The 24,134-nt window shown below is 39.3% G+C and overlaps 1 protein-coding gene across 1 annotated transcript in view; it reads left to right on the top strand.

The window, feature by feature from the left end:
* POLA1 (DNA polymerase alpha 1, catalytic subunit) overlaps positions 1-24,134 on the top strand; it is a 319,056-nt gene that overhangs the window by 188,399 nt on the left and 106,523 nt on the right. The window contains exon 35 of the mRNA XM_019625246.1: positions 17,074-17,190. Within this exon, the coding sequence (XP_019480791.1) occupies positions 17,074-17,190 (117 nt within the window). The remainder of the gene's footprint in view (positions 1-17,073; positions 17,191-24,134) is intronic.

The raw sequence follows: 24,134 nt of genomic DNA, 5'->3' as shown, positions 1-24,134 counted from the left end.
CTTCCCTGTTCTTCATGAATTAATGACCTACTCCAACCCCATTTTCTGCATTCCTGGAGGAACACTCAGTAACTGTACTTGTCCAAGAAAGTCAAATTCTTTCATTTTATTATATAAAACATCAGGTGAGGAGCTAAAGAGAATCTTTTCCCGTCAGCATCTCCTAAGACCCAGAGTGGAATGAAAAGTAAGGCAGTGGACTAGTGAGTGAACAGGCATGCCTAAGATTATCTCAGCATCCACAGTAAGCATGTCAGGCTGGCTGCAGATGGGTGAAACATGAAAATAGACTCAGGAGCAGGTTAAAAGATTCAGAACAAGTTCAAGTGAGCCGGGGAGCTGAGTCTAAATAATTTTCCTTTGAACCTGTTTCAGTACCACATGAAGACATCTGCTAAGGGGGAGGGTCTTTTCTTCAGGGATTCTTTCCTTAAGCGTTTCTTCCAATTTAGAAATTATAGGCCCTGGGAATAGGTATTCAAATTCTGAGTAATATAAATATTAGGAGGGCATAGAGTATGTGGGGCTTTGAGAGGGGTAGCATAATAGGCAAATGTCAGGATCAGCAGCGGAATATACCGGGGGTGCCAAAATGTATACACATTTTAAGAGATGTTATCTATGCTCAAGCAGTAATCAAAAGTGTCTGGACACTAATGGTAACCACTTTGAGCACCTCTTATAATTGCAGAAGTCAAATGTGACTTGTAAGTCATCTTTTGTTGTCAGTATATATTGAGCATTACAATTTTAATACAGTTTTTTCCTTTCTTAAAATGTGTATACATATTTTGGCACCCTCTGTATATATGTATGTATTTTGTCTTCTGTCTTTCTAGCAATCTACCTCAGCTCGGCTTCTGTATATTTTACAACTTGATAAGAGTGTGCCATTTAGCTTCATGATTTATACTTATAAAACCTTACTGGTACATGCACACTTATCACAGTCACACCATAGAGGACTTGGGAAAACACGGATTGCTAGGGGCCACCCCCAGAGTGTCTGATTCTAGGTCTAGGATGGGGCCTGATAATTTGCATCTCTAACGTGATCCCAGGTGATACTGATGCTGCTGGCCCAGGGACCACACTTTGAGAACTACTAATCTAGACATTCACCGAGGTATACTACTCAACCAGGAGCGGTTGAATGAAAACAGTAATAACATGAAACCCTAACTTAATAATGGTAGAGTAATGAGATTTCGTTAAGAGGAAATGCTTTCAGTGATAGGAACATGTGTACATTTTCCTCAGGTATGGATAAGTCATGTAGGCTTATGGGGAACTTCATGTTGGTTTTAAAATTATGTCCTAGAATTCGAGGGTTCTTGTGCTAGAACAAACCTGACAACCATCTAGCCTGGAACAACACTTCTTTATGGAAGAAGAGACTGAGCCCCCAAAGTTGAGATCTTTTCAAGTTGACATATTGTTTTAGAGGGAGAGCCAAGACAAGTGATAGTGATTGCATAAGAAGACTGTGTTACGGAAGGGAGCTTTCAAGAGGACTAATACCCCAAGTATAAAAGGAACCATTTTAGTAATCAGTCAAACATTTAATAGCCTTAAATTAACTTCAGCCCTAAAGGTGATTTGAGACATTTTGAACCAAAGATCTGTACTAATTTTAATATAATTACATTTTTCCAGTTGCAGAGATCCTTTGGTGGCTTAGTTCTTGGGTCCACAACCCTAGATTCTTGGGAGATCCGATGCTTAGAGGCAGCCCAGTGAAAATGTTGATAAATACCAAGTTTTGGGTGTATTAGCTATTGTAATTAGACAAGAAATAAATAAATATGAAAATTGGAATTGGGGATAGGGTAATTATTATTTACAGATCCCTGTAAACCTGGGAAACCTAATGAAATTAACCAAAGAACTAGCACACAGACAAAAACAATTTAAATAAGGTCACTAGTTATAAAATTAATATTAAAAAATCAGCTTTGATCTACACCACCAACAACCCATTAAAAAAATAAAATGAAAGAACTAAATACCATTTACAGTAATGACCAAAACGATTAAATACCTAGAAATAAACTTAAGAAACATGCTGTGTGTGTGTGTGTGTGTATAGATATATATCTATATATGAAGAAAATTTTAAAATGCTACTGAAAGATTTAACTGAGTTGAATAAATGGAAAAGTATATCCTTGGCTAGGACTGTTCAGCATTTTAGGATTGTTAGTTCTCTAAGTTTATCCGTAAATTTAAAGCTCCCTAAATTTTTAAAAAATTTACAGGAAAATTCCCACAGAGAAGTTTACCCACCAGTTATTAAGATATTTAGTTTAGAGTAATTAAAATATTCTGGTGCTCTTCTGATTTTATTGGAGCCAATGTAAACATTCCAGAAATAAACCTAAAAGTTGCATTTAGTATTATATAAAGGGGAAGTTTATATCAGTAGGAAATAGTCATGGGGGGGGGAAGAAATAAACTTGAGTTGCTTCTTGCTCCCTACACCAAAACAAATTTCAGATGGGTCAGAAATTTAAACTTAGAAAATGAAACTATAAAAATAATAGATATTTTTAATAATCTTGGAGCTGGGAAGACTTACTGAAACAACATAAAATTCAGAATCCAAAAAGGGGAAATACAATAAATTTGACTGCAAATCTAGAAAGAAAAAATTTCTACAGTGCAAAATACTGCGCGCGTGCGCGCGCGCGCGCGCGCACACACACACACACACACACACACACACACACACAAAATGCCAATAGAGAAATGATGAACTGAGGAAAGTACTTGCAACCCATGTGACAAAAAGGACTAATTTCCTCCCCCTATATAAAGTGTTCTTGGAAATCAAGGACAAAAAGACCAACAACCTCATAGAAAAATGGGTAAAGGACAGGGACAGGAAATTCATAATGTAAATGGCTTACAAACATAAGATGTTCAAGCTCACTCTTAAGTTGCAAAGTCCAAATGAATACCAATTTTTACGTATCAGAATGACAAAGATGCAAATGTTAGATAATAGACAGTGTAGGCAAGGGTGTGGGGAAAGGCGTACACTGTCCGTGGGTGTGAAAACTAGCATGGCTTCTTTGGACCACAATTTGGTGACATCTCTCAAAATTGTAAGTGAACATGGTATGGTATTTGACTCAGCAATTCCAACTTGGATGTGTGTCCTTCGAGATGTACAGTACCTGCAGGTGCTGTCTGTCAGGCGCTGTACAGGGTTCTTCCTTGCGGCGTTACTAGTAATAGTAAGAGACCAAAAACAACCTAATTGTCGATCAGAAGAGAATCCACTGAATTCCTACAATCATAAAATAGAATTCTGTGCCGCCATTAAAAAGAACATTTCTGGTCTATATGTACCTACAGAGTATAATTTCCTCTACTTTGAAGTGGAAAAGGTGAGATTTTAGAACAGTGTATATGATACATTTTCATTTGTAGTTTTAAAATCAGGGAGATAGTTTTTCATAACATAACAATAAGTTTTATTTCACCCATTATATCCGAAATATTTCAGTCTCTAATGGGTATTAGAACTATCAGTAAGATGTTTCATATTGTCTGTTTTGGACTAAGTCTTGGAAATTGCTGTGTATTTTACACTTGCAACACATCTCAGCTTAGACTAGCCACATTGCAAGTGTTCAAGAGCCACATACGGCGCCTGGCTCATGCATTCAGCAGAGTCGTGTAGAGTGAAAAGGGTGCTGTCCTAGAAGTTCAAAGACCCGGGTGGCCCTGCAGCTCATTGCTGTGACAGCATAGCAGGAACATACCTTTTTGTGGGCTTCATTTTTCTCACAATATGCAACATTATACTAGGGCACTAATGTCCCTTCAGACCTTAAAATTTAGGGTTCAAACACAGTAAAACCTTGGATTGTGAGTAACTTGCTTTGCGAGTGTTCCACAAGACGAGCAAACATTTCTAATTCATTTTAACATGGTAAATGAGCGATGCCTTGCAATATGAGTAGTTTGTGTCCAGAACGAATTCTGCTCGCAAACCGAGGTATTACTGTATATTATTTCACATTACTCATCAAAGTAAAAAATGTAATAGTGCTTGCTTTCATAGACACTGTTCCCATGAGCACTCCTAAAATTCTGTGTTCCTCAGTAAAGCGCACTTCATATCATAGGGACTACGTTGTTACAGTTAGAGTAAGGTTCTTTGTTTACTGGTTTGTTTAAAGGAAGATGGTTACAAAGCTGCACGCATGATGTAAACCATGTAGGAATTGGTCAGTTCTTTTAATAGGATTAAGCCAGGTTTGAGGGTTTTCTGATTATAATGCTGCCTGGAGAACTTGGAAAGAGTAAAAGAGGGAACCCCATCAACAACATCTAAAGAAAGAATAAATACTGAACGCGAAAGAGTTGAGAGAGGTTTTTATTTTTAGTACAATTCTGTTTATAAAGTTCATTGTTGAGAAGATAGTAACCAGTAGTTTTGTTTGAACAAGACAGAATGGGAATAATATGGACAGTGGATCTCAACCATGGCCACACACTGGAATCACTTGGGTTGCTTTTTAAATTCCCAGTGCCCATTCTGTCCCCCAGACGGGTGGTTCTCAAAGCGTGGTCCCCAGACCAGCTACAGCAGCAGGGTCACCTGAGAACTTGTTAGAGATGCAAATTCTCAGGCCCTGCCCGAGACCTATTGAATCAGAAACTCTGGAGTGGCACCCTGCAGCCTGCTGGAACACTCCCCTGGTGATTTCAACATGCAGCCAGAGTTGAGGATTCTAGAGCGAGGACTGGGACAGGAATAGCAAGTGGGTTTCATACCGAGTGCCAACCCTCATCCTATAAGGGCCATGGGGGTGGAGTTGGACACAGATTGCAATCTGCCTGCTAGGTATTTGCCATTCCTGATTTTGGTATTTGGAAAATTCATTGACATTATAGAGGGTTGGATGTTGCAGTTCACAAATAGAACTCTCAAGAAGGATCCTTTCCAGTTGGCCAAAGCAGGGGGAGGGGGTGGGAGCAGGAGAAAAGTGGGAGGGCGGAGAACAGAAGCCACAAAAGGTTGGGGCAGGAGGCAACAAGCTGACTAGGTAAAATGTTATAAGTGCAGACATTCCAGATAGATTATAAAATATTTCATTTACATATAAGGCGTTTCTTAAAGAAGTTCAAGTGCCTTGGGGATTTTATGCCCACTTTATGATCTATTGTCATGTCTATTTGATCGCAAAGTGCTGAAGGCTTGTTCAGTCCTTTATCATTTGGCATCAAAGCATACATTTCCTCTTAACATGTGGACTTCTGATAAGAATGTACTTAATACAGGTATGGTAAATTCAGAATGAATTAAGCCAGAAAATATTCGGTTGTCGGAAAAGTCATGATGCATTTTTGCAACGAAAAACGTAGAAAAAATACGTCATGACTTTTCCGACAACCCAATAGAATATATTTTCCAAGTGTAAAGAGGTTGGCACTGACTGCGAAGGAGTTAATGTGTCACATTCCTTTGATTTCTACTCCTCCGGAGAAATCACAGTATCTGTAATTTCAGAGGCATATCCTGATGAATGTTATATTGTGATTTCTCTAAGCTGAATCTTCCAGATATTTCTGAGAGTTTTCAGCCCTGACAAAATAAGAACGGATCCATTTTGATATCAGTTTCATTTGATTTTTCAAAAGTTAGCAAAAATAACGCAGATTATTGGAGAAACTCCTTTTGCTCTGCCTGTCCTAAGGCAGATGGAGGAAAGCAGGCTGTCTGTGTTTCTGGAGTTTCTTCTTCCAGATCTCAGCAGCATAACTTGTGTTTTTCTTTTCTCATCCCAAAACATTACATTTTACATGGGCAAGTCAATTTTGGTAATTTCCCCAAAACTAGGCAGTATAACAGAATTAGAACCTCTTACAAAAAACTGCTCCTTTACTATAAAATAGAACCTGCCTTTCATACTGAGTAAAACAATTCTGATATAACTTTTCTAATCATCACATTTATGATAAGAAAGATGATAATACTATTTTTGAGATGTTTACTAAAAATATGATTTTGATTTTTGTATTAATTTCTGAGCAGTGAGTTTCCATTTTTAGATTGTTTTGTGAATTGGGCTCTCTCTGAGCATAAAGTGGTTTTCAGTACGTTGGTGATATTGTTGAACATCTTCCTCAAATAGCAAACACATGCATCTCAACAGCTTTTTGGACAGAACCACAGTTAATAATTTTTTTACAGGAAAAACATACGGGTTTTTTTCTGTTTTATTTTTCAGTTCCAGCTGACATTCAATATTATATTAGCTTCAGGTGTACAGCATTAGTGGTTAGACATGGATGGTTTTTTTATTAACATTATTTTTCTCATCTTATATTCTGACATTTAAATTACGAAACTTCATCTCGGCATTTAGATTTACCTTGTATTGCCAAGAGGAAAGAAGTAGCTTGTCTGCAAAGCTAAATAGTTTTTACTTTATTGTCTGCTACGGCACAGCCGCTGAGACCAGAAAAATGCCGTCTCATCACTGGGCCTGGGGTGTCCAGAAGAGGCAGGAGAAAAAAATGACTGTAGCTCCGTCTGCCCTGGCACTCTCCTTTCTCTCCGTTTTCACTGCCGTGAAGAGCAGGAGAACAATATTCTGCAATTAAGGATTCCATTAAGTTGAAGAAAAGAGCAAATGAGGGATGTTTGTTCTCCAAGCTGAAAAAATTTGTCTGGGGTGGGGGGAGACAGTGGTAGTGGTATAGAGAGAGGTGGGTGGAGAGAAAAGTCAGGGCTGTTTGTTGAATATACTGTTAAGGACTGTTACCATCCTAATTAATCAAGTTAGAAATTACAGCTGTAGTCGGTTTCCCCCCAATTCTTGTTATCAATTTTCTTCTCTTTTGAGACAAAGCAAATATAAATTTTGTGTTCATTTGTCATTCGTTCTTTGACTTCAGCATCTCTGAAAATAACAATGTAGCACAAAAGCCCAGTATTTACCTAGTTGTAATGTGGGTTGCCATGGTGTTTTGCAAATTATTGCAATTATGTTCACCATGCGAGTCGCCCTTGGTAACTGGCGAAAAAACTGATAATCCTGTTTTGAACAAAAGGTCAAATTGCTGAATAGAAAGTCTTGATTAACTAAAAGATGTACAAAGTGGAATTATTTCCTACCATTCAGAAATAGTTCTTGATCGGGTTTGGGGGAGGGGGTGAGTAAGTACATCTGATTACTGAAGTACAAAGCATTGAAAGGATGTTGTCTTGAGCCTTTCATGTAGTCTTAATGGTGGCTTTTTTGTCAAATTTACCCATTTGCGGCATTGAAAGAGGCAGCTGCATTTAAGCTGGAGAGACGGTGCTTTTTCAAGAGTTCAGTGCATGGAAAGTTCTCAGCAGTATGTGCAGTTTACTAGTAGCCCCTGGTCTATTAAACTGATGTGCCGCATTTGAGCCCATTGCTCTCAGTACTTGTGAACCCCTCTGGTTGATGATCTAATAAAGTGCTCTTACTGGACAATCTCTGATCAGCTACTTAAAAAGGGACTTGGGGGAGGGGGCAGGCGGGAGAAACCTCACAGGCAGTCAGACTTGGTGTAGGCCAGGAGAGAGGCGCTAGTGGCTAAACTGAAAGGCTTGTCACTCACATCATCTGTGCTGAGGTATTTGTTACGGGCTTTTGGGTTTTGTGCCCCGCGTCCTGTAAGCTGGGATCACGCCTTTTTCTCTGGAAGGAAATCTTAATTTTAGTCCAAGTTGAATAAGAAAAAATGAAAAATGTCTTTTTGAAATTCAGAAATTCAGCTTTGTGGATTTGTTTCTGAAATGACAGGCATTCATAAACTACATGATCCTACGTTTATGTAAAACCCAAGTTTCCCAGGTTACAGCCAAAGGTCAAATAGATTTCTTCACTTCTGGATCTGGCAGAGCATCTTGCGGGGGGGGGGGGGGGGGGGGTTGTGAATTTCAGTGGGAGGGGAGGTCTCTTTTTTTAATGGCCACCTGAAAAATCAATTCGCAAAACTTTTGAGAGTGTGTGAAAGTGGCATGAAAGCAAAGCAAACCTTAACAAGTTTGTGAGTTTACATTCTACATCACCTAGCAACCCCCCGGCTTGGCTAGATCTCTTGTCTACCCTTAGTTCTGTTTACAGACTATTCAAACAGCCCTTCGAAACCATGAAAGATATTCAGTTTCATTAGTACCATTCTCAAGGAGAAAATAATTAAAGTTAAATGAACAAACATTGCCTGGTGATGGTTTGAACTCCATTCTGATTTTGAGATGCCCTTTGAGGCAATTGCATCTATAGTTCAGTTTTAACATTTGTTGTTTGGTACCCAAAGACATAGCCCATTAAACGATACCAATAAATTCAAACAAACAATAAAAAATTACTTTTAGCTGAACTTGAGCAAAGAAAAGAAACTCTAGCATGTCTTCCTCATTGAATTTTTTAAAAATTTGATTCCGACCCTGGACGTGAGCTGATCCACGTGCACACAGCATAAAGGCAGGGAAGGGGCCATGGGGAACAAAGCGCTTATCTTTAAAACCAATTTATTGCCTACCTTCAGAGATCCAGCATCAGAAAGAAAAGTGTTCAAATCATTCCATAGAAGGCTGTGTGGATTTCAGTGAGTGGCTTAATTTAATAAATTACTCTAATACCACTAATACATACCACTTTCTGCTTGAGAACTGCTTGTATGCTTAAATTGACCTGTTTTTGAGATTTCTGACCTAGTATAAAATGTTTTGAAGAGAAAACAATTTTTGTGTGCCTTTTTTTTTCATGAGCACGGTCCCTGAAAATTTATCTTGGTCACAACCAAACACATGATACAGCTCCAGATATTTTTCAGATGTACCAGTGATTCGATTATATTGAAAGTTCTTGTCAAAACTGTGTCTTCCCTCATTAATAATTTTCTGATGATAAAAACAATATACACTTGTAGAAATTTTAGAAAACACAAAAAACAGAAGAAACCACCCAGAGGTAACCAGTGATGGTATTTTAGAGTATTTCCTTCCAGTCTTTTTTTTTCTGGGTACATATCAATGAAACTAAACGTTGAGTTTACTTTGGAAGTTTATTTGTTAGTGTCTGTGCATGGTGAAGGGGAGAGACAGGAATGGCGGTGGAAGTAATGAACAATTTTTCTTAGAGGCTTCGTCACTAAAATATTAGTATAAGCACCAGAGTAGCCATTTTACCATCTCATTCCATTTGATTCTTTTTCTTCTTTTTCCTTGTTGAAATGACTATATGCCTTAACTGGCACATCCATTTATAGCCATTCATTTTAGGAAAGTTGGACATTCATTGCGGTTGGAATATTACATCCCCAAGTCACTTGTAGCCTCACGTAGGAAAAAAAAAGTCTTTTATGAAAAGATTTGTAATACAATAGAGATTAATGGAATGTGGAGAGGAAAATGCTTTCAGTTTCTCCTATAAAGTGAAAGCAGGGCGGCTCACAAATCTTGTATTCTTATTATTTGTATTTTGTTAGATCTCTAACGTCCACAGTACATGGCTGGGTTGCATGGGCTCTTTGTGCTTTGTTGACAGTTGACAGACAAAGCAAAATTATTCTTGAAGCAAGGTGCTATGTACTTAGTTGTGACCTATTATAGCCTAAGAATGTAGCTTGCTTTTGAGTTGGATGAATAGGGAGACTATTTTATAGAATAGGCTTGAATATCCTAAGAGAGAATTTTAGCTGCCCATACAGAAGGATACATGTTCACCATTGAACTTTTTCCCCCCAAAATGTAATTTTCCATATAAAGTCGTTTTAAGTATATTTTCCCCGATTGCTTGCATGGAGACAATTTTAACTGTTCTAGTATTGTCCTACAGTGGTAAAATAAAATTGCTGGTAATTGTTGCCTTTTTCTTCTCACAGTATAGCAGGAGAAGATGGCTTGCGTGGGGCTCCTTAATGCCCCTCACGTACATCTTTGGATGCTTAACCTCTGATTGCAAATTAAAATAACAAGGCTATGGTATTGGATTGGATATGAAGCAAAGCAGACCAACTTGCTAATTTATCATGTAATATACAGTTGCCGAGGTTGGAATTTGGCCACTTGTAGTGCTATTCTATGTGTCTAAATGAGGAACACTGTTTGTATCTAACCTATCATAACAGTTTGGGAGTGCTCCATTATCCTTTCAGCAAAGTGATGGCCGAGTCTGGTCCTCGCACAAATGATCAGATCAATAAGTTTCAAATAACTTGGATGAAATGACATGTGACTATTCATTTAAAGAGATTTCTTACTTTAAAAATCGATTTTCATAATATTCAAAATTCCTGCCTTGACCGACCAGGCACTTTCCACATCTGTTTTATTTGATAATTTTGTTAAAAATATTTTCATATTAACTTTGGTGACTAGTTCGTTTACATGTGTATTTTTCCTGATTTGCACTTTCATCTCCTCCTCTGTCACCTCTCTGAGACTTAATAATCACTCTTTGACATGCCAGCATGCTGCAGTGTGGAAGATTTAACTTTAAAAGCAAAATTATGTTCTTGTTAAAACTTCCCCTGGAGATCTTAAGAAAAATGTCTCCCAGTTTTGGGTGCAAATGTGGGTCAGAAAGCAATTTGTTTTTTGATATTTCTGGAATTCCCTAATCACAACATGTCATTCTTCAAAGGCAGCTGTGGGGCCATACTGTGCACTATCTATAAGAAGACCCATTTTATGCTGTGGATAATTGGATGGCGTAAAAATGGGACTGCAAGGGAACCCCAGAACATTTATAAATGCTTTGGGGCAAAAAGAGGGTCTGGTGTTCCCAAAGTGCATCTAATTTGGGGACAGGAGTGGTTAAGGCCATTATAGAAAAATAGTAATGATATGATGAACTCTGTAAGAGCACACATGCTGGCAGGCCTGGCCATGTGACCCTGTCACCGCTCTCCTGGAGAGCCATTGCAATTTAAACTAGATCATACGTCACTGTGTTACTGCACTGTGTTGTTCTCTTGAAAATCGCTGTGAATCCCAAAATAAAGCAAAGACCACCTCCTCTTCCCTCACTGTCTATTCTGCCACCCAAACATGGATGTTTCACTGAAGGTCACTAGATAGTTGTATAATTTTGTAATCAGATTGAGATGCAGCTCTGCCTAATCTTACCTGTTATCCATCACTGCGATTCTCCATTTTTGGGTAACACCAGGTGGAAATGACCAGGCTCTTTCCTGGTTATAATAGTGCATCTTTCATCGTGCATTGTCAGCTGTAGCCCAGCACTGGTGTTCCCCAGTATTGGAGGCATGTGTAGGATAATAACGATAGTTTACATTTACGGAATTTTGTGTGGGCTTTCTTATTTGACCCTCTTAACAACTCTAATTGGAGAAATGCTATTGCCTCCTGTTTTACAGACAAGAGACCGAGGTTCAGAGAGAGGTCCAGTGACTATACAAAATTACCCATTGATAAATGGGAGAGGAGAAACCACATTCAAGTGAGGTTTTTTCATAACCTCAATTCTGTATTCTTCATTGAGTGTGGACCTTTGTGCTAGAGAATGGGGAGGACACTACCAATTCCAAAGCACGTCGTTCCCTGGGGACGTGCCCATCCAGTTAGGGAGGTGAAATAAGGTGGTTCAGGGACAGTGCAAAGCAGTGTGTGTGCAGTGGCAGCTGGGATACAGGGAGAAGTCCCTGGGGGGTGGGAAAATTTCACAGGAGAGGAATGGAAGTGATGATGCTCGAGAAGTAGGCATTTTAGACAGAGGTTCTACAGCATGAGCAAAGAGGAGGTGGCAATAGGCAAAATGTGGTGAGGACAGTGAGAAACCAATCCAATGGGGCAAAGAGTTTGTGTAAGGGAACGATGAGAAAGGAGGAACGGGATGAGCCTGTAAAGATTGGAAAGCCAGACCAAAGCATGCATTCTTAATCCTCTGTGGAAGGTATACAATTCGGGGATGGGAGTGGAGAGGCCTTGGGGAGCTACACTTAGCCATTCTTTTGCATTGAATGTGGGAAAGAATGGAGTCCAGTAAACCAGGTAGGGGGCTGTTGCAGCAGATCGACTCGGAGGTCTGGTCCTGGGTGAAGTTGAGGATAAGGCCAGTGGACAGACTTGGTGAGTGATTGGAAATGGGAGAAGGATCCACCACATATTTGATTCAAAAGTATGAGAACTACTGTGAATTTTTTTCTCCTGTGAGATTTAGACCCTTTGCTTATTATTTTCCTTAAACTTGCCCATGCATTTTTTTTTAATTTTATTGCTTGTATTCATTCATTTACAGAAGTCCCCCCTTATCCATGAGGGATCCGCACAGACTCCAAGTGTTACCTGAAACCACAGATTAAAAGTACCGAACCCTATATGTACTATATTTTTTTCCTATACATGCATACCTGTGATAAAGTTTAATGTATAACTTCAGTACATTCAGAGACTAACAACAAAACATAATAAAATAGGACAATTATAACAATATACTGCAGTAAAAGTTATGAGAACGTGGCATTATTAAGTAATATAAGGGTGACGTGAACACAAGCATTGCGGTACATTGACAGTCATCTGATAACTGAGATGGCTACTAAGTGACTAATGGGCAGAGAGCTTGTACACTGGAGCCGCTGGACAAAGGGATGATTCACATCCTGGTCAGGTGGAGCGGGACTACATAAGATTTCGTCTTGCCACTCAGAACAGCATGCCATTTAAAACTTACACATTGTTTATTTCTGGAATTTTCCATTTAATATTTTCAGACTGGTTGACCACGGTTAGCAGAAACCACGGAAAACAAAACTGCAGATAAGGGGGGACTACTATATTCAAAAGATAATTTTGAATGCCTCCTATGTACCACATTTCCAGGTCTGGATGATTTCTGTGCGTGCATCCTTCTAAAAATACGAATGTACACAAATTAAAAAGTTTGTGTTTAAGGGGCAGCTACCAGGAACGCCTCAGTGACATGTGGAAATCGATCCCTTTTTAGCACATGCAAACCGAAACCATTTTAGTTGAGGTCTCAGAAATATAATTTAGCAATCAGAACCAATCAGCATTTGACACAATTTCGTACACAATGATTTCAAGGAATTAGTGATGCTGAGACTAAAACAACAGGTGATAGATCTTTTCCTGTTTTTGAAAAGATTTGTTTCGCTATTGGACAGGCTGGCTTCACCTCTTTTGAACCCTCTACTTATAAACATGGTTATGGTAGCTATCTGGAAATTTAATGACCTTACATCTGTTGGTTATGACAATTTGGCATTTAGGCGTGCATTGAATAATAAAGTGACATATTTGGATGGTAGGCATCCTTAGAATGGTTCTGGAGCTTTTTATTAAAACCCAAACCTTTCTATAGGTTGGACTACGCTTTATGAATTTTTCTTTTCCTCTATTGACTTGGTAACATAGCTTTGGGCTGTACGTTACTTCCCAACATGGGAAATGAAAGTAAGTTTAGTTTTGTCCTTGTGAGTGATAAATCAAAGTGAATTCATACAATGTTAGTATTTTCACTTGCTTTGTTTTTATCACCCATGAGAGGTAAAATTCACTATGAGATCTTGCAATGTAAGATTTACCCCATCATGGAATATTTTCAAAGACCTGACATATTTATTTTTAACAACACAAATGTTCTTTGAGAAGTAGATTTTGCACAGCCAGTTATTATTTGTTGGGGGAACAAAGGGTTAACCAAAATGTACTTGACGAAATTGAATGGGGAGGCAAAGCATATATTGAATATGATTAGGGCTTATTTCCCCCATAGAAGAGTTTTGTTTAAAATACACCAGGGCGAAAAGCTTAATTATCAAAATAAAACAAGAGGCATAAAGAGTTACAGGCTTCTAATATCTTTTTCAGCCCCAGTTCCCTTCACACAGTTATCAGCGTGTTTAATTTCCATGCATAATAGCACAAGTTATTGTTGTCATTTGTAAAGGGAGATTAACAGATAGTAAGTACAAACAAACCCAAATAAGTACTGAATAGAGAGGTGACAAAAAAGAAAAGACCGCTTTAATGTTAATTATAACTGGTAGGAAGTCTAGACAAATTATATTATCTGTTTTCTTTATGATTTGAAAGGACATTTAGTTAGTAACTCTGTCAGAGATAGAGTTAGGTGTTTGCTTTAGAAACAGGTGAGGTGACAATTTAGCATCTCCCTGGTTGGCAGCTCACCTAGTGAGTCGTGAAGTTGTAGTAAATTGATGGAATCGAGTTTCAAAAACATCTGAAAAGGGCTTGAAGCTTATTGAGCATTGTATTTTTAAAATTAAAAAATAGTTTTAACTTCCAGGTTGTATTCTGGTGCTTAATAATTGTCTCAGAACATGATGGTTGTTACCTGACTGCTTACGTTTTAAAAATTATGTTTAGAATTAAATGAATTATGACTGTGGTTGGCAGTGTTAACTGATACATATTCCAAAGTGTATAAAGCCTCAGATAGCAAATATAATGTAACAAGCCCAAATGAATGATAAAGGAGTCGGCCAGTCCTGCATTTTTCATACATGCTTTGTTTGAATTCTCCTGTTTCCTTTATTAATATGCCTAAGTGGTGACTTTCAGAAACCACGAGTCTCACCTTCAGTGTTTATAGGCTGCATTTAAAATTGAATACCTGCTGCTGCTGTCTGCTCCACTGTCCCCCTCAGTATTCCCCATGCCTAGAACAGGCTAAACCAGAGTATCTCGTTTCCTTCATTCTGAGGGGCCATCGTTTGTGAGCTGCACTTTTGACTTAACAGCTTTTTTGAAGGAAACAGAAATCCATCATTAAATGTACGTGTCAATTTTGTAAATGCATCTAAGTTTCAGAAGTATTAAAACGTGAATCAAAATGTGTCCTTAAATCAAGAAAGTGTGGTCATAGGCCTTACTTAGGCTTTGGAACAAACAGTTGCCTGTGACTCAGAACCAATGAGCCCTTTATTCCAGTTGATGGTCTTTTGCTGTGGTAGCAGTTCTTTGTCTAAGGTACGTAGGATCCACATGACTCCATCCGTTCCCTGTGTTGTTGAGCATTTAGACTTGGTACCATACAACTTGGTTCTTAAAGCCAAACCATAGTGAATTGCTTTTAGTCTTTGAGCTGTGTGGACCTTGTTTTTCTACGTAAATTGTAATTTCCTGAAACTCTGTATCTGGGAGCTCTTTGCCTATTCTCCACCCCGTTCAATATAATTCTGGGCATATATTAAAGATTTCATAAGGACTCCTTGAGGCCCTGTACCTGAAAAGTTCACATTAAATATTAAAATAACTCAGCCTGTTGAAGCTTACTGTGAATGTATTGGCTAGATGAATTTTATATTCTTTAAAGGGAGCATATTTTCTTTTAGTCAGAAATGCTACAGTGTACTTCTCTAGGTGTGAACGTCATAAATGGAGCTGGAAGAACTGATTTGGGTGCTTTCCCTTGAGTTTGGTTGTAGCCGCTTCCAAGAAGGGCCTATTGTGTGAGGAAAGAAGTCACTCAGCACAGCTGCCAGTGGGGACATCCCGCAGTTTTGGGTTAATGCCCTGTGGCCACGCTGACTGGTAGACGAAGGTCCTTAACGTAATTAAGCACCAATTGTATATACAGAGGGTACCAAAAAATGTATGCACCTTTTAAGAAAGGAAAAAACTATTAAAGTTACGCTGATGGCAACCGTTTTGAGCACCTCTTATAATTGCAGAAGTCAGATGTGACTCGTATTCATCTTTTGTTATTGGTATATATTGAATATTACAATTTTAAGACAGTTTTTTCCTTTCTTAAAATGTGTATAATTTCTTTGGCACCCTCTGTATATACTCTGTATATACTGCTCTTCTCTAGGGAGAAAAGACCAACAGGTTGCTCAGTCTAGAAACAGAATGGGGTTACACATGGCATGGATCCCGTTCTTAATCGTATTACTCACAGTTCTCTCTGGCCTTCGTTCTTTTGCACATGTTGTTCTCTCTACCTAAGTTGCCTCTCCTGCCTTCTCCACCTACCACACTTTTCTACTTTTCAAGACCAGTTTGGAAAGTTCCGCTTCTCCAAATGCTCCAAGACACAAAGACAGTCCGGTCCCTGCCTATGGCTCCCCAAGTGGGAACGCTGTGAAACGAGGGAACATACCTTGTTCACCTTTATACCCCAGTGCTCCCCACTAGTTTACCTTAGGCTCATTATGCCCAAACATGGAACACTAAAGCCCCCAGAGCCTGAGGCCTTCATAAGAACACCTGAGGTTTGCTCAGCCCCATTTGGGAAGTCTTGTCTTCCTTGTTTAACAGGTATATTTCATAGCAAACATAATGCTGATTTAAGATAACAGGCATATTGTTATATCTCCATGAGAAAATTCATACAAGAGCAGCAGGGGAGAGTAACTGAAGGAGCAAAGTGCAAAGAGGATTTTAAAGGCCAGAGAAGTGGGCAGTGGCTATTTGAAACCACTAGAAAAGGGTGATCAGTTGACGTTGTCCTTGAAAACATGGCAGTCAGTTTTATGCCTCCAGAGAACATGTGTGAAAGAATATGTTTTAATTTTACATGAAATAATTGCTTACATTTAGTGTTTCTCTTATGCCAAGTATCGTTCTAAGCACTCTAAACGTATTACCTCACTACCACAACCCTGTAAGGCAAGTGCTATTGTGCCATTTCACAGATACGGAAACTAATCACAGCACTTTAGTAACCAATAATCACTCAGCTGTTGGGAAAGTCATTCATCTCTAAATGATAAATTCTTTACTTTGGTAATGATTTGTACTAATGAACTAAAACCCCTCACTTTACATTCTGTATGTAATCGTATAAGTTTTTTTTTGTGGGGGGGGGCTTTTTTGTATGCGAGGTGGGGGTGCTATTTTAAGAAAAGGGAATAATACCTCACGTAATCTTTCACTATTTTTTTTTAACTTGATGAGTTGCCTAACTTTTAAGTTGGGGGCGTACATCAAATGAACATGTCAGGAAAGAAACGTAAGGAGCTATTTCAAAATCTCTAAGGAAGGGTTGAATGAAACGAAAGGAGTTTTTATTTGTATTGTTGATGGTGGTGAGAGGACTGACGTGTTCTCTTTTTCATCTCCAGGGCTGGTTGATTTGTGAGGAGCCAACATGTCGAAATCGAACTCGGCGCCTCCCTCTTCAGTTCTCCCGAAATGGACCTCTCTGCCAGGTCTGCATGAAAGCTACACTTCGACCAGAGGTAATGGTTGCATAACGCTACAGAACTATGTAGAAGGGGTGGGGGCTGGGTCAGCCCATTCCTTAGCTCTGTGAAGTAGATATTTGGTATTTGCTCCATGGAGACATCCTACTACCACACATATATATGTTTTTAAATATCCAGACTTCAAAAAGGTATACTTTTTTTTTTTCACATCATGAACAATACTATTGGGTTGTCAGAAAAGTCACGACGTATTTTTGTATGTTTTTCGTTGCAAAAATGCATCACGACTTTTCCGACAACCCAATATATCTAAAAAGGAAACTGACTAGTTCTCATATGGGTTCCTCAGAGTTCTTTGGCTGCCACTTCATAATTACAGAGAAGAGACACCATTCCTTTGTAAAAATTGCTGTTACCTTTGGACTAGATGAGAACCCCCTTTTTAAGGGCCAGAAAATCTCCCAAAACGGCACCCTAAAGGGTATATTCTATATTCATTATTTCTAAGGAGCAACATAGATCAGTAGTTCTGAAGATTTTTCTCTACCTTAATTCATACGCCTGAGGGATAGGACTGTCATTAGTGACTCCCAACTAGGGAGCACATGGTCTGGAAACATCTTCCTGGTAATGTAGATGCCTTCCCTCCGTTGCCTCCTTTGAGCATCATTGGCCCAAGCAGCATTTCCCAAACTGGGGAGAGGAATGTTAGAAGGTCTTCCGTGCAAAAAGGGTTTTGTGATCAGGTCCATCTAGCAATTCCTGAGCCAGCCAAAGTTAAACAGGCTTATTGTAGATTGTCTCAGAACCTGTAAAACAATAATGTGCCATCTACCCTGCCAAACAGGACTGAAATGTGCCTCACTTTCCAAATTGACCTGGCCCGAGGATTTGTAAGAAGAGAATAGGAAACCTGCTACTTATTTACTTATTTTTTTAATTCAGAGGCAGGGTTCTTTGACCAAGTTTTGACTTCAAATCTTTTTACTAAAAAGGGTTGATACACAGGCTAGTTTCAGGAAAATATTTAAGATACTATATCATCATCTCACAAAATTTAGCAAAAAATCAAACTACAGTTGTGTATTCCCTTGTTCTTTTGCATAGCCATATACAGTAATGCCTTGGTTTGTGAGCATAATTCGTTCCGGAAACAAACTACTCGTATTGCAAGACATCGCTCGTTTACCATGATAAAATGTATTAGAAATGTTTGCTCGTCTTGTGGAACACTCGCAAGCCACATTACTCGCAATCCAAGGTTTTACTGTATATGTTTTACATGGTTTCAGTCATAACGAAACTATGCTTTTGTATCATGTTTATCTTTTGTCAAGCATCTGTCTTTGTTGCTACTTAACTTTCAGTACCAAAATATTTAAACGCAAATTTAACCGTTCCTTCCTCTCCTTGGGCACTTTAGGCTACTTTCACTATCTCTTTACTAGAAAATTGTGATGGATGTTTGCCTGCTTAAATTTTTTTTTTTAAGATTTTATTGGGGATTTGGAGAAGGGGAACAGTGTTGGGGAATTGGGGAAGGAGAACAGCCAAGTTGTCCTTGAGTCTTAGTTGTGGAGGGCGCAGCTAGCTCAGCTCCAAGTCCAGTCACCATCCAGCCACCCGTCGGCAGCTCGCAGCTGCTCAGCTCAAGGTGCCGTGTTCAATCTTAGTTGCGGGTGGGCATAGCCCACCATCCCATGTGGGAGTCGAAACGGCAGCCTTGTTTTTAGGAGCACGTGATCTCACCAGCTGAGTGTTGGCAGCTCAGCTTGGGCGCAGCTCACTGGCCCATGTGGGAATCGAGCACCAGCAGCCCTGTTGCTCAGATCTCCCACTCTTAACCAACTGAGCCACTCAGCTGGCCCTTAAATTATTTTTTTTGTTATTTGAAATATTTCTTTAGAACAAATTCTTACTGACAATACGTATCAAAGTACATAAACACAATATGGTCATGGTTCATATTGCCAAATTGCTTTCTTAATGGGTTATCCTAACTTATGCTATAACCACTTCTTGATGAGGGGACCAGCTTTACCACCGCCTTGCAGCATTTGGGCATTATTATTCATTTATGTTTAACTAATTTGATGTGTATGAATGTTTGTTGTAGATCAAATTTTGTAGCTCTTTGATAATTAGCAAAGTAGAATATAGATTTCTTAAAATACAGAACACAAAGTAAGGATTAGCTGTTGTAGCAAATGCTTTTTACGTCAGTCTCATCACAAGACTTGCCTCAGCAGGTGCACAAAAGGAACAAAAGTCTATCTATTAAGTGTGAGTCATCAATCCTGTTGTAGACTCCAGGGGAATCACCTTGCTTCAAGCACCAGTGCTGCCTTTGAGCCTTTAACATCTAGCTAATCAAGTGAAGTTCAATGAAAATCGAATTACTTCTTAGAAAGTCAGCCAGTTTCATGATTGCCTTCTTGGTGAGAGGAAGCAAAAGGAAAGTGTATAGTAGTAGATCCATAACCTTCCAATAAATGTTGGTGATGTCACTGGTAGTGGTTTAGTACATCAGGTTAACTTTGAACATTTATTATCCTTTTTAAAAAATAAGTGAACCAACATAGGCATTTTGAAATAATACTTTGTCCTTTGTAGCCTTGCCCTCAAAATGGTGGCATTTTGGGCAGGCATTTATCAAGGTTACCAGCTTCCCAGAGAGAAGCATTCATAGCTTAGCTCCTCAGGTCATACTGCTGCTTAGAACATGATCCCCTGGACTAACTGAAGGTTTACATCATCCTGGTTGGTGATATTGCCCTTAGGGACTTTGACAGTGGTGTTGAGCCCATTCTTCTACAGTCTGTATTTAGTTGCTAGTGATGAGTGGGGAATTTCTTAATATTTACGAGGTTCCTAGGTTTTTCTGGTAGGAGGGAAAAGCTGCATCTTTCCAGAGATACAGTAAGTCCTCACTTAACATCATCAATAGGTTCTGCAACTTTAGGCAAAATGATGTGTGATGAAACCAGTTTTACCATGGGCTAAGAAATGAACACAAGAGTTAAGTTCCTACAGCATCTCATCAATGTTATAACAAAACAGCATTATTTGAGGACCTGCTGTAGGTCCAAAGACGTTCCAAAATCAGTGGTGTGATGGACAGGATCATTATAATTACCATAGAGTTTTCCAAAGTGTTAGTTTTGCAGGATTATGCTTATCTGGTTCTTAAGTTCTGGGCTGCTGTGTCTCAATCATGTATCACTTCAGTTTAACAATTCTTTATTGAACACCTATATCCTAGGCACTTTGCTAGGTGCTAGGGACATATCAATGAACAGGACATGTCCTTATTTATAAAGGTAGTTGAACATTTCTTAGATTATATAAAATTGATATCTGTGGGCAAAAATCGGCATTTGTAAATATCTGTTTGGACAAAAGCACCAGACTTTCCTAATGCTTGACTAGTGGGGACTTGAAATACATTGTTCAAGTTTGGTAGTGTAGCACTTGCCTCTTACTGTGCCACTCTCGCCCTCACACAGTAAATCTGCTCCCATTTAGCCTTGGGTTGCAGTTGGCTTGAGTACTTTCCAGAATTGACTTGGAGTATAAAAGCTGGCTCTTCTTGTGGCTCATGTGGCCAGACTTAGGAGAAGAAAGCTGGGACAGTTTTGTTCCCAGAGTTTTAGGTGTGCCTCTCTTCTCAGATATCTTTTTTTAAAAGTCAGTAAAGTGTTTTTTTTGTTTTGTTTTTTTAGGTTTGTGGGAACTTAATGGTATAATTGCTGGTTATTAATAATATATATATTCTCTAGGTATTCTCTGCGAGATAGGAAATACAAATAAATACAGGAATGAAAACTGCAAAGTATGCATAAGTTCCTAAGTGAATAGAGCGCTTTTCCACACTGGTGATAAAGACAGGACTTACCCAAATTAGAGAATAAATATTTTAATATCTCCTTATTTTAAGGATATGGTTTTGACTTCTTATGGTGGCCAAATCTGTATGGCTGTGCTCTGAACCCCCAGAGGATGCTGTGTTATGTAATTCACCAAAAAGAAAGTGTTTTTGTTTCGTTTTCATTATGGAACTAAGATTTTAAACTAAGTTAAACTTTTTCTCACTAACATTTCCATTCTTGATGGAGAGATAAGAAAACATCTAAGTGTGACTCCCAGGGCCGTGGTAGAAATAATTTGTGCAATTGTACCGCCCCTGGGACAGGAGCACCGTGGTGGAGCCCTTTATTCAGTTGTGTATTCAACTAAATTTATCGAAGACCAGTTACCAGGAAAGTAGTAAAGTGACTGCTATTCCTACTCTGGAACACCTCTAGTGTTTCTCACATTATCCTTAGTTGAAATTTTTGAAATCTTTTATAATGGAACATGTGTACCATACTGGACTCTGCCCTTCAAGGGAGAGGTTAAATAATGAACTTAAAATCATTATGTGTTACAATTCCAAATGGCTGTGGCTGAATGAATTGTTGATTTGATTACTAGGTTAGGGACAGTGAGAATGTTGCCAGACTACCTGGGAGAGTGTTTTGTTTCTGCATAAGATGAAAACATGAAAATTACTGTGTTCTCTTAAGGTAGTAATCATGAGTTGCACAGGAAGAGAACCTTAGAACTACGGTGGAAAGTCTTAAACATCTGTACCTAGTCGTTGGTTACCCTCCAGTGGTCTGTGGGTTTTTACCATAGAGGATCTTTTGGATCTCTGTCGTGATTTCAATGTGCTAGTTAGTTCTTCATTGCAGAGATTGCTAAATTCTACATACAGCTTTTCTTATCAGATGCTAGCCTTCCTTTAAAGTTTTTTCATCCTTCTTTTTTTATTGAGATGAAAATTCACATAACGTAAAATTAACTATTCTCAAGTGCATAATTCAGTGGCATTTGGGACACTCACAGTGTTGCGCGACCACCACCTACCCTCTATCTAGTTCCAAAACATTTTCATCACCCCAAAAGGAATCTCTGTAGCCATTAAGCAGTCACTCGCCATTCCTCCCCTTCTTCTAGTGCCTGGATATAATTCAACCTGCAACAGGTAGGACTTGTACTGAGCTGAAGGAAATGGAGGCCAAAAGTAACAGTGGCTTTGAATACACATTTAATTCACTATCCGAGAAACATTAGTTTAGTATCAGGTGACAAATCCAGGTGCGGGCTGTCCAGAATTGCTATAGTGGCTCTGCAGTGTCCTCAGGGGCACAGGCTGCTCCTGCCCTTCTCCATCATCAGCAGTGCCAGGCTTCCAGCCTGAAGGGCACAGTGAGGTCCAAGATGGCCGTGCAAACTTATTCAAGCCATCAGAGGCTGCAAGACAGAGAACAGGCTGAAGAGTCAAAAGGATACGCCTCCCAGCCAAATCAGTTCTTTGAGCAGCCTTCCTAGAAGTTCCACCCAGCACTCCTGCTTACATTTCATGGGCCAGAAATTATTCCCACGGGTAGAATAGGGTTTTCTTTTGTTACTGAAGACAGAGTAGACTGGGTATGGCAGGCCAACCAGCACTCTGCAACAGAGCCCTTCCAGTGAGCCCTGTGAAACTTCCCCTTGCTGTGCTCAGCCCATCAGCAGCCCATTGTGGATTTTTGGATCCTGTTTCTGCCATGTGCCCAGCCTTTTGTCTCCTGCAGATCTGACACCGTGATTAGCCTTCCCTCTTTTATCTTCTCCAAAATATTGATTAAAATGTTGAAGTGCATTTATGCACACACTAGTGGCTAGGTGCCTTCTTCCAGGTGAACACAGCTCCATTTTAATCAGCACCCTTTGCGTAGGATTGCTCTCCCACTTGCTAATTATCTTTGTTTCTAGTTTATCATTCTCCACGAGGGCTTTCTCTCAAGGGGAAAACCATAACATTGCTGATCGGATGCTGATGGTCTCATGGTTTTATAACTGTTTTGGCTCTTGGAATAAGAAATCCTGAGGTCTATCTCCTTTGATGATCTTCTGTTCAAAGCAGCATAGTTAAGAATGTGCTTACTTCTACTCATTTTACCCCAGACGCCAGTTGCTTAAGGAGCGAGGTCATATAATTTCTTAAAATATGCTTTTGGTAATTGGCCAGGAGATAGTGTGTAAGACTCTGTGTGATGACCCGGGCCAAAGAGTCTTAAGTAGGTGATAAGACAAGCTATAGTAATAAATCATGGAATGTGATATGATTTGCTGAAAAGTGTTAACTAATTAGAACTTCAAAAATCATTATTCAACCATGGGCCTAAAAGACACAAGAGGTGATTTAACATTGAAAATTATGTACAGAGTTCTTATTCACCCACAGTGGATAAACAGAGAATCACAAAGAAACCAGAAGACACAGGCCCTGCCTTTCATAGGCCTCTACTCTAATGGAGAAGGTAAGGAAGTACAAACTCCCCACTTCAGTGGTAGAAGGGAGAAAGAGGCCCCCATAACTTTGTGATGGTGGCACTGCACTCCCTAATCAGTAAGGTAGGAACAGGACGGGGAGATGAGGTGTCCTCATGAAACTAGAGCAGTGATTCTCAGCTGGGGTGATTTTACCCCGCAGGAGACATTTTGGTTCTTAAAACTTGGTGGTGGTGGTGGTGGGTGCTACTGGCATATAGTGGGTAGAGGCCAGGGATTCTGCTAAATATCATACAACGTCTCACAATGAAGTTCATGAACTTGTTGCAACGATGTTGCTAACCTTTTTTGATATCGGAGGGATTATTCATTAGGAATTTGTACCAACTGGTCAAACAGTTAACCAAGTTTACTCTTTAGAAGTGCTGAAAAGGCTGCATGAAAAAGTTAGACGACCTGAACTTTTCACCAACAATTCATGACTCTTGCATCACGACAATGCACCAGCTCACCCACCAGCTCACCCGGCACTGCTGTGAGGGAGTTTTTAGCCAGTAAACAAAGAACTATTTGAACACGCTCCCTACTCACCTGATCTGGCCCCCAATGACTTCTTTCTTTACCCAAAGACAAAGGGAATATTGAAAGGAAGGCATTTT

Source organism: Hipposideros armiger, unplaced genomic scaffold (genome assembly GCF_001890085.2).
Source record: "Hipposideros armiger isolate ML-2016 unplaced genomic scaffold, ASM189008v1 scaffold_620, whole genome shotgun sequence".
Classification (NCBI taxonomy): Eukaryota; Metazoa; Chordata; class Mammalia; order Chiroptera; family Hipposideridae; genus Hipposideros; species Hipposideros armiger.
Note: the sequence above shows the minus strand (reverse complement) of the source record. Positions and strands in the feature narration are given on the sequence as shown.